Source organism: Cetorhinus maximus, chromosome 3 (genome assembly GCF_964194155.1).
Source record: "Cetorhinus maximus chromosome 3, sCetMax3.hap1.1, whole genome shotgun sequence".
NCBI lineage: Eukaryota > Metazoa > Chordata > Chondrichthyes > Lamniformes > Cetorhinidae > Cetorhinus > Cetorhinus maximus.
The window spans coordinates 147,219,461-147,231,201 of NC_135881.1; the positions used below are offsets into that span (position 1 = coordinate 147,219,461).

The 11,741-nt window shown below is 39.7% G+C and overlaps 1 protein-coding gene across 1 annotated transcript in view; it reads right to left on the reverse strand.

The window, feature by feature from the left end:
- Positions 1–10,241, reverse strand: part of adamts16 (ADAM metallopeptidase with thrombospondin type 1 motif, 16) — a 335,654-nt gene extending 325,413 nt beyond the window's left edge. Inside the window, exons 1-3 of the mRNA XM_078535725.1 lie at positions 10,185–10,241; positions 9,318–9,447; positions 4,136–4,461 (exon numbers count right to left, since the gene is read on the reverse strand). Coding sequence (XP_078391851.1) covers positions 4,136–4,461; positions 9,318–9,447; positions 10,185–10,241 — 513 coding nt within the window. The remainder of the gene's footprint in view (positions 1–4,135; positions 4,462–9,317; positions 9,448–10,184) is intronic.
- Positions 10,242–11,741: the final 1,500 nt, after the last annotated feature.

Sequence of the window (11,741 nt, forward strand, 5' to 3'; positions counted from 1 at the left end):
TGCAGGTGTTGTAGGGTACTCACTGAGCATCATAGTATCACAACGGACATTAAAAATAACCCTTCTTTGCTCAGCAGTATGAACCAACCCTTATATCTGGTAGGCTTGCAGTACCAAGATAACGCCATGTACACGTGACTGGTTAATCTGCCTGCACACACATTAATCCAGCTAGCTCCATATTGTACAGTATTGGAGATGTGCAGGCCTGTACATACGGTGATTGTAATGGATAGAGAAATCTGTCATATTCCAACGTGAGAAAAGTCTCTGAGGGGATGGTTTTAAGATCAGATGCCCCCGACAGAGGACAGTGCTCATGAAGACGACAGGTCAGGAAATTGAGCCCAATCATGGAAACAGCCTTAAAAAAATGTAATATTCATTTATGAAATCTGGCTAATCACTTTCTTTTTTATGGCAATGGCTGAAATGTAGGTGTACCTACCAAATCATATTCATAGTTGCTCATGCTTGGAAAACAAGACATTATTCAGGCACAAATATGTTTTGATTGTAAAACAAGCAGAAAATTATTTATCACAGACCGCTTGTGTTGTCCTAAAAGCAGTGAATTTAAGGTAAAAAGCTTGGTGGTACACACAAATAGATTAGTATCTAACATTTAGCCATGCTTTAGAAAACCATCAGCTGAATTTATAAGCTTTGTTCATCAGTGAAAGACATCTTTCAATTTTGTGCATCTTAGGTTATACTTGAGATGAGTACTGGGGGGGGTACAGCCCAGGCAGTGCACTCCCAGCTCTTCATTAAGATAGCAGCTGGAGAGACTCCATGTTGGTAGATGAAATAAATCTCATGTATGTTATGTTACAATCACAACTTCAAGAAAGTTAGCAAATATTCATTTGGTAGTACAGAACTTGGGTATTACTGAAAAAAAGAGACAGGCTGTCAAAGCATTTCATTCTGCACTCATCAGGGCACTTTGCAAGAATACCAATAGTAAAAAAGAACACCAATTTATAAGGCATGAGAAGAGACTGCTGATTGGTTGGCAAGTGGACTCTGATTGGTAGAGGCATTGCCACGGAGAATGCACTAGGGAACAGTTAACTGCCAAGCTTTTGTTCAAATTCAAACCAAGCAGGTCAACTCTGATTGGTCAAGGCACTGTCATGGGGAATGACCAAGGAATGGCTGTCCCCAAGCTTTTGTTTAGTTGAAAAAAAGGCTTGATATGTAATGCATCTTCGATGAAACGACACCTAACTTGCATATTTCTGATATGTAGATGATACATTTTCTATATTTGAATCCATAGCTGCATGTAAGAACATCCTTAAACACCTTAACGGGCTCCATCCTGCACTCAAATTCACCTTTGAAATGGAGAAATCAAATAAGCTCCCTTTCCTCGACATAGTAGTTGAGAAATCTGCCAATGGGTTCTCTACTACTATCTACAGCAAGCCTATCTTCACTGGTCAACATAAACATTGAGATTCCTACAGTTCTATGTGCTATAAGATAGGCCTTATTGGCAACCTCATATATAGGGCCCAAACCATTTGCTCACTGTGCAAGCTTAATGCTGAAATAGGGCACATTAAAGCCATCCTGCCAGATAATGGCTATCCTGATCAGATCACTGCTTGCTGTATATCGTGCAAACACATGAATGGGCCTAAGGCCACCACTTTCTCTCCTGAAAAGAGCCCAGTCTACTTGGAATGGCGAGGTGTCTCAAAAATTTGAGCAACAGCTGAAGCTAGCCGTTTCACACAGTTACTATGCAGCAGCAACACGAGTGATATTCACCACTAAAAGGATGTTGCCATCAAGTCAAAAAGACATTCTGTCTATCACATAAATAAGTGATATGGTATATGAATTTCAGTGCCGGTGTGATGCCAGGTTGTAGGCTGCGCGTCCCAATGACTTTGGAACATATCATACAACACATCCCTTTAGCTGTTCACAACAGGCAACGTACAGACTGTACCCAACCGGCCCATGCTTGCGAAACTCAAAACAGTGTCCAACGTTAGATGTGATTCTGCGATTGGACAACACTTGCTAAACAATCCTGATTGTGATAAGAATTACACTGATAACCAATTTAAGATTGTCAGGCTAGCAGTGTGGCTCACTTACATGTGCTAGGAGCTACAGATATTCACACACAAGGCCCTGTCCTTTGCAGAGAGAAGGAGCATGTCCACACATTGCACCTTTTTCAACTAAACAAAATCTTGGGGGACAGCCATTCCTTGGTTCATTCCCCATGGCAATGCCTTGACCAGAGTCGACCTGCCTGGTTTGAATTTGAACAGAAGCTTGGCAGTTAACTGTTCCCTCATGCATTCTCCATGGAGTGCAATGAGCACTCTCTTCTCATGCAGTATAAGCTGTTGTTCCCTTTACTATTGGTATTCTTGCAAACTGTCCTGATGAGTGCAAGCTGAAAAGCTTTGACAGCATGTCTCTGTGTCTTTTACTTTGTTGAACAAGTCAAAATTTCTGTAATCAAGTGAAATCTACTGTATTACTTTTTCATTACTGTCTCCCTGTTACTCTTACTAAAACTATAACCAGGAATCAGTTTCATGTAACAGTTTACTCTAATGCTATCTAAAGACTAGTGTCAAGCTTTGTGCCAATTCATAATGAATTAATTACCGTGACAACATTTTTAGTTATAATTCCTGAGCAATACTACATTACCTGACTTTAAAGTAGGTTTTCCAAGTTCCTGCAAGTGAAAGGTTCCCCAGATGCTGGAAACCCCCATAGTAAAGCCACAGGCCTACTGGGCAAGGACTAAGAAACCTACACTATTACAGATTAAAAAAAACATATTTGCTTATTTAACTGATCTTTGGGAAAGAGCACACCTGAACTCTGGTAAAGCCTGAAAAATGTAATGGGGTATCATATATTTACCTCCATATGTGCAATGGTGCTCCACTGCAATTGGCCATTTGTTAATAAAATGCAAACTTCTTGTAAATGTTTGATGTAAAACAGGAACAAATACCTGCTACCTGGCAGTTTCTTTAAAAATTTGTTACAATGAAAAGGGTTAAAAGCATCCAATTCTTTTAGGAAATGAGGATCAGATGCTTGATATACATTTGCCTATAGCTTTCCCTCAAAATAAACAATACGTGTTATATTATACCCTCATCATGTCACCTCCCACCTTCCCATATATACACGACTACCAAAACTCACGAATAAGGTCTGGGTTTCAGCTGCCTATAGGTCCTACCACTACCCAGCTCAAAAGCTTCTTGGAACACTCTTCTCCTGTGACTTACCTTACAGCCGTCAGCTCTTAACCACCCAAAACGGCTGGGCAGCTGACTGGTGCCTTTCAAATAAAATCTGTCAGGCATCCAACTCTAACTCCCAAGTAGGAATGCCGTCTGTTCTATTTGGCATCCCACTGGGAGTTATAATTGACCCTTTAGGTGTCCAAAGTTAGCATAATAAGATGATAGATGATTTCAACTCATTTTGAGTAAAGCATTAAATCTGCTTGTGTAATCGTCATGACCGTTGTTTGTCCTTCGCCATCAGAGGCAACAGCCAGAATATCATCTCATTTTTGTGGCAAGTTCTTTGATGACTGCTCAGAATGAATGCACGCAAAAAAAAAACAGTAAATCCCAGATGTTCCAGGTTAAGGAACTTGATTTTTCAGGCGAGACTTGTGTAAATATTATTAACTATAACCAGTTCTTTTCAGCATCTATTGTTTAAAAGCTTAACATAAACCTGACATTATTTGTACTACCCATTTGGGGGAAGGAGTAACAGTAAAATATCAAGGGGCCTATGTCATCATCATGCAATAATTAGCTACATGACAATGCACTTACTTTGTCAATAAAATTCAATCACAGATTTGCATCGACATCAGCAATTCAAACATTAGAATTATTGCGTACATTTTGGAAGTGCACATTTTCTATTAGAAAGTTATTTTTGTTAAATACTGTGCAGTAACAAAGAGTGTGCCTGCTGTCAAGACAATTTGTCCCTTAAATTGAAAAATGATAATTTTACAAAGCAGTTCCCTTTTGGAAGTCAGCTTAACCTGCTGCCCCTCTAAAATCCCTCCCTACATTGATTACTTAGTAAATAAAAAATAACTTGTTTGACTCACCAAGCCTTTGCATGTGGAAAGTGCCACTGATGAGTTGTTGTGTGATATTAACGCACCTTGGTAGAAGCACAGCTTCTCTGGGTGATAATGCTCTACAGATTTTAAGCCTTGTTTTCCTAATGTCTGAACTGTAAATCCAGGAGGCATTAAGCCTTCAGAAGTTCTTAGCTCCAAATGAAAGTCCTGGCCAAACCCATTGAGTTTGAAGTAGAGGGATTCATCACCAATGCTATGAACTGATCGCTTCTTTCTCTGCGGATGAATTACTGAGAGAGAGATATAATCACCGCTGCTGTCAGCTTCATATGGAGTCACAATTTCATATTCTGCAAAAATATAAAAATATCTGTTACTGTGTTGGTTTTAAAGGTGTTTTGCCTCATAAAACATATGGTTAACACCTAATTAAACAAAAACATATTTGCAATGATTCCAATCTTAAAACTATTTTAATTTTATTCAGCTAAAAATTGATTTTTTTTGTATGCTTCTTATAACTTTTAGGGTGCTAAGTCTTAATGTTCCTTAAAATCACTTCAAGTTTGAGGTTAATGAAATGTAGTAAGAAATAATTGTGCACTTTGAGTTTTTCCAGAGTGAAATACATTTAGAAATTCATATCAATTTTAAAAAAATATGGAAAGCAGATCACATTTACAATAAGGCCATTTAAAGCTTTGAAAATATTAGAATCAAAACTTTAAACACAACAAATATGTGCAGCACAAGAATACACCTCTAGACATATAAGGAAAGAAGAATTGGCAGATCAGGAAACTGTCACAGTGAAATGGCAGCATGGACTGAAAGAAATTACATAATAAAATTAACTATACAGCGCTACACTTATTGGGCAGGTATCCATGGAAAATTGATAGTAAATTATTTAAATCCATAGCTACTGGTACCTGGTGCAGATAGGATCAAGTACTTATTGAAACATGCAAGTGAAATTGAAAATTGAGGGAACACTGAAGACCTTTACAGAAGCATGAATCTAGGACTCAAATACATTGGTATTTAAGAAAACCAAGAAGCAAATGAAAGATTAATGACATAACTTCCCTCTCTGTCCTGACCCACTGCACTTTCTCATCCTGTTCACAAAATATTTTGAAATTACGACTACTGATAACCTGTCCTAGGCCTTTGCCAAATCTAAGAACTTGGGGGAGTTGTGGGGGGAGGGGGGTGGGGTGGTGGTGAATGGTGAGGGGACCTTGGATTCTGCCTTTCTTTCCTGAGGAGTTGCATCTGTCAATCCTTCTTAGCATGTCCCTCTGGGCTCAACTGAAATGTAAACTTTCCATGTAAGAAAATCACAACCATGAAGCTGCATCCTGCCTCTCCATGGCTCAGTTCTTTAAAACAAGTTGAAGCAGAATCTGACAATGCTTTTTGTCTGGAATGAACAATAAAAGGTCATTGGCTTTCCTTTAATGCAACTCTTTAGTTTAAGTCATTCATGGAAAAATAAATCACGTAACAAAAGCGAGTCATCAAGAAACACAAAAATCATTCATGTAAGCTTTGCATCACAAATTTTTAAAAGTATGAAACTGAAATACTATTGATAAGGTGCATGAGTTTCACTTCTGTGGTTTATATTGTGATGGATCACTCCTTCATAATTGATTTCAGTTTGTGCTTTATCTTATATGGAAGAAACATAACTGTACAACTGCTACGTTGGTTAAAGAATAAAATTTTCTTTTCCTCCCAATCTCTTGGAGCTATTGACTCTATCTGGGCCACCAATACCTTAACCAAGAGGCCATTCTTCTTTAGGAGTCCAGACTGCAAGTATTAACAATTATTTAACCAAGTGTGACAGCATAGCCAAGCACAGTGTTGTTCTCACCCGATAATCACACACAATGCACTTGATAGCAGGATCACTGGACGGCAGTCAGGAGCAGGTAAATTGCTTGGTTCTTCCCTTCCCTACCCAAGGGCAGCTATAGCACCACAACTGCTGTTTTAATGGAGATCAGCTTACTCAGTGCAAACAAAAGAATCAAACATGGAAGTTTTGATATTTATGGCCCCCATAACATTATAAAGTGCCAAATCTTGCCCCACGGCATCTGACTGCAACGCTGGTTTTTAAACTGTTATGCCTTAGATAACTTTTTATGTGCTTAGACCTGAACCAGGTGAGAAAGCTTGGATAGAAATTGTCTGACCGTGCCCCTGCAAAACTCCCTGGGGCATTTTACTACATTAAAGGTACTATGTAAATGCAATGTGTTGAAGGAATCACCAGAATTTAAAAGAGCATCTAAGCAATACATCATATATCGTAATGTCTAGGAATAGTGTGTATTTGCCAAAGGTTATCCAAATTTTTTTCCTCTCCAGGTGACCAGTAAATCTGCATATGAATCAAGTTGCTGAAAACAGGAATTATTACATGAATCGAGATGAACAAGCAATTTCATGGTTTTTTTTGTGGCGATTAAGTGTGTCTATACAAATGGCACATAGTGTAGATAAGGTAATGACATCCAGCTGTTGGGTTATTTTATATAAATACTGAATATTGAGGTTATAGACAGGCAAGAGGATATTTTCAGTAACTTTAGTGTTTATGAGAATCCCCCCTACACAATGTAAGCAATACCTTAAATGGCTCATTGATCATTATCACCTGTGCTCTAACATATATAATATTCCGGAAGGAAAGCAGATGTAATATCGCACATACAAGAGTGTAGGTGCTCTTAGGTGATTTTTGAACAGAAAAAATAATTAGAACAGTAGATGCTGAGTTGGACAATTGATTAAAAAACCAGGGCTAGTGCCGTAACATGTTCAGCTATTTGATTTGTGATTGTGCTTTTATTGTGTAATTTAGCTTACATGTAAATCAAAACTCAAGTTTCCTAGGATACATAATCTACTTAATGACTAATTATGGAGGAAAATAATCCCATTCATTATTCTATGTAATGATGCTGAACATATACACTAAAAAGGATTACTTCATGAATTAAGCATGCATTTAGTGATGGACTTGACATTTGAACACCCAAACTCTTGAAACCTGACAAAGTGAGTTCATTTCCAGAGCATTAGTACAGCATTTCAAACCCGAGGGTGCAGCATTCCAACCTTTCTTCACTTTAAAATTACAATGGCTACAAGTTAATCAAGGCCACCATTCTACACAGCTGTTTTACTTTTTTTAAAAAAAGTGCTGCATCATACATTCTACTTAAAAATATAATTTATCCAAAACTTTCAACAACTCATGGTCAACACAACTTAAAAAAAAAAATGATCTTCTATTTAAAGCAACCCCATTAGATTAAGGGGAAGGCATGGAAGTTTAAAAATAAATTCAATATTCCCCTGAGGCACCCAGCCATGTAAAAGAGAAACTTGTTTAAAAGGTTGGAAAAACATATTGACACATTTTAATGCAAGAGAAATTCCCTTGGCATTATCATTTTTTTAATGTCCTCTACTTGTGCGCCCAACTAATTCAATAATTTGGCGTTCACACTTTGAAGAGGCATAGAAACCAGCAAGCTGTTATGCAGTTGAGGTGCAATTTACCTGCTCCTGACTGCCTTCCAGTGATTCTGCTAGCAAGTGCATTGTCTGTGAATATCAGCTGTTGTGCTAAAATGGATCACTCTTTGCACCACAATCTCTAAATCTTAAGATTCAATGAATACTATTTCTTACAAGTCTGGAATAAACTTCTGCTTAAGGGTACCAAGATATTATGTATTATTTTGTAATTGATTAACCAACTGTTTGTTGCTTTAGCACTAATACTCAAACATGCGCAGAAATAATTTCAGTTTTAACATTCAAACATACAGACGGCAGACCTTTACCATTGTAAAACAGTTTTGTTGTAATCAATAGTCCATGTTCAGCCAATAAACCCTTTGTCAATTCAAAAGAAGGACTTACAGCAACAGCAATTTGTATTTATATAGCACCTTTAACATAAAATGACTCAAGGCACTTCAGAGGCATTGGAAAACAAAATATGACACCGAGCCACATAAGGAGATATTAAGGCAGATGACCAAAAGCTTGGTAAAAGAATGTCTTAAAGGAACAAAGGAGGTAGAGAGGCAAAGAGGTTTAGGGAGGGAGTTCCACAGCTTAGGGACTAGGCAACTGAAGGCACAGGCACCAATGGTGCAGTGATTAAACTCAGGGATACTCAAGAGGCCAGAGTTAAAGGAGCACAGATATCTCAGAAGGAAGGTGGGTTGGAGGAGATTACAGAGATAGGGAACTGCTAGGCCATGGAGCGATGTGAAAATAAGGATGAGAATTTTAAAATCAAGGTGTCGTTTAACCAGCAGCCAGTGTAGGTCAGCGAGCACCGGAATAATAGGTGAATGGGATTTGTTGTGAGGCAGGACATGGGCACAGCAGAGTTTTGGGTTCCTTCAAGTTTATGGAGGGTAGAACGTAGAAGGCTGACCAGGAATGCATTAGAATAGTCAAGTCTAAAGATAATAAAGGCATGGATGAGTGCTTTAACAGCAGAAGACCTGAGGCAGTGACAGAGATGGGCAATGTTACAGAGCTATAAAAACACGGTCTAAGTGACAGCGTGATGTGGCTGAAAGCTCATCTTGGGGTCAAATATGACACAGAGGTTGTAAACAGTCTGGTTCAGTTTTATACCCAAAATGTTGATTTTTGCCCTCAACATAGATGCTGCCTGACCTGTATGATATTTCAGTGTTTTCTGTTTTTGCATTCAGATTTCCAACATCTGCAGTATTTTGCTATCACTGTAATCGACTTTTAGATAATTAGTCACATGGTATAGAATTTTCAATAAAAAGACACAATTAAGGTTAAATTTAAAATGTGTTTAAGTATTAATTCATGCCTTTATTTACAAGTGATTAAAATGATTCTGCCATAATGGTTAATGTTATGGCTGGAGTTCTCGTCCAAGTACTTCTCAATTCGGCACTCAAGAGTCTAAGTTAGAGCCTTCTTCACTTGCAGCTGGAGTTGTGTATTGGAGCACCCTCTAGCGTTTTGGTGACTCCCGTTGTATTTCTAACCTGCGGCTCAATTTGTAGTTGCAAATGGTAATTTCCTTTCGCCACGTAAACATGAATGCAGCATGCCTGAGTGTTGGCATGGTGGGGGCAGTAGTGGCATCGTTTAACACACCCAAACTCCTTACACTCACCGCTGTTGTCATCCAGCTCCAGCCACCCAAACGGTGACAGATGATGGACTGTCCTCTCACCTCCAGCAGTAGCAGTTGCGACATGAATGGCTTCACCAGCAAAGTCACTCTGAAAGACAAAATCAACCAACTATAAACACACAGAGAAATAAGGAATTTATCTGAAACTTTTGCACTTGCAATACGACCTGTTCTAATACGCCAATTTACAAAAAGACACAGGGACAAATGGACAAGTCTAACGTGCCTTGAGGCGAAGTCCCATCAGTATGAGAAGCTGAAAGACTGCAAACACTCTTCTGAAAAATGACCCCCTGTCAATAAACAACAAAGGGCTCATTGCATACTCCAAAACCTGCATTTTTAATGTTTAACAGAGAAAACTGTTCCTTTAACTGGAACACCTGATGAAAAGTTTGTGATTTGGGGAAAAAAAAATAACAGTTCAATAAATAAAAGTTTTGCTTCACAATGCAATGAGTTTCCTGGTAGGGCTGCAGCTGGTCAGGAGGTCGGGTTGTGTTGACAGGTACATTGGCAGCGAGAGCACCGGGAGCCCCGGCTGAAAGCTGTATCTCCAGCCCGCTTTACACTGGCTCTGTGCCGGGCTCCTGGAGCCGGTTTTAGTCGCTTTGCTGTCTGTCGCCTTCCAGTGCTGAGGTGAAGCCGGCTCTCTCTCTCTCTCTGGTTGCAGTTAGTTTGCAGGAATATTGAAGCTGTTGCTATCTCTCTTCCTCTGCTATGTGTTGACTGTATCTGTCTGCAGTGTTGCACTGACTAAGCAGCCCCAATGCCCCAGTCCTGACTCGCCTCACACATGTGGCTTTGTGAGTAAATCTCTCACCCTCTTCACTGACACACACCGGCTTCTTTGAGTGACAGGCAGCACTGGCCAATCGGCGAGCCCGCCGAGCTGTCAATCATTGCGCTCCAAGGGCGGGGCTATGGTCCTGGGTGGGCAGCAGCTCAGTCCCAGGCTGAGACCAGACTTACACTCAGCTCAATTGAGGTGCTGTGGGCATACACAGGCACTCTCGATACACACCTTTAGAATTGCTGTCCCCAATAAACCTTTATGAAGAGCAGTATTGAAAGGGTTAAATTCATATTCTGTACTCAGTTTTTCGTGTTGTGCTCAGCAAAATTAGGGGCAAATCAATTTCTAAACAATAATTGCCTTTACTTCCACTGGCTCACGGACTCATACTCTTAGTTTTTCTCAATCATCCAGTCTCAGTAACTAATCCTCTCACACTCAGCAAATTTAGTTTACTGTGTTCACTGCTCATGATCTGGTCTCTTCCATATTGGGGAGGCCAAACACAGACTTTGCAGAATACCTCATTCTACAAGGGTGACTCTGAGCTTCCAGTCACTTGTCCCATTTTGACCTTTCTGTCCCTGTCCTGCTACAATGTTCCAATGAAGCTCAACACAAGCTCAGGGGCAGCACCTGGTCTTTTGACTGGGCACTTTACAGCCTTTTGGACTCAACATTGAGTTCAACAATTTTAGATTGTGACCTCTGCAGCCATTTTGTTTCACTTTGCGGTTTGTTTATTTCTCAATCTTGTTTCTCTCTTCATAGAATCAAAGAATTGTTACAGCACAGGAGGCCATTCAGCCCATCCTGTCTGTGCTGGCTCTCTGCAAGAGCAATTCACTTAGTGCCACTTTCCCATCTTTTCCCCAGAGCCCTGCAATTTTCTTCTTCTTTAGATACTTAGCCAGTTCCCTTTTGAAAGTCACAATCGGATCTACCTCCACCACATTCATTGGCCGTGCATTCCAGACCGAACCATTCGCTGTGTAAAGTTTTTCCTCATGTTGCCATTGCTTCTTTTGCCAAACACTTTAAATCAGTGTCCTCTGCTTCGCGATCCTTCCACCAATGGGAACAATATTTCCTCTCCTTCACTTTCAGATGGCAGCTATTCAGGATCCTGCCATTCACACCTCATCTAGACACAGCTTTTGTCCTTTCCTTGTCCCATTACCTCTACCTTTGGCCTTGCATCATAGAAAACTTTTGTCATTGAATCCCCCATGCCCTCCATCCTCTCACATCTCTTTTGTTCTTTCCCTCCTCTGTCTTTCACTTGCTCAAAATCTATTCCACTTCTAACTTTTTGCAGCTCTGACCTGAAACGTGAACTTTGTTTCTCTCTTCACAGACGTTGCCTGACTTGTCAAGTATTTCCAACATTGTTTTTATTTCCTCTCACACTGATACATTTTTATACATACACTTGCTTTTTCACTCAGCCTCACTCTCTTACAGTCATTCTCAATCTCTCATTCCCCAACTTAATCTTTTACACAATCACATGTTCCCTCTTATTCACTCAAACTCATTCACTTGCTCTCTCCACACTCACCCTTGACCATTTTACTCTCATTCCCTGACTCTCTCACACAGTCACA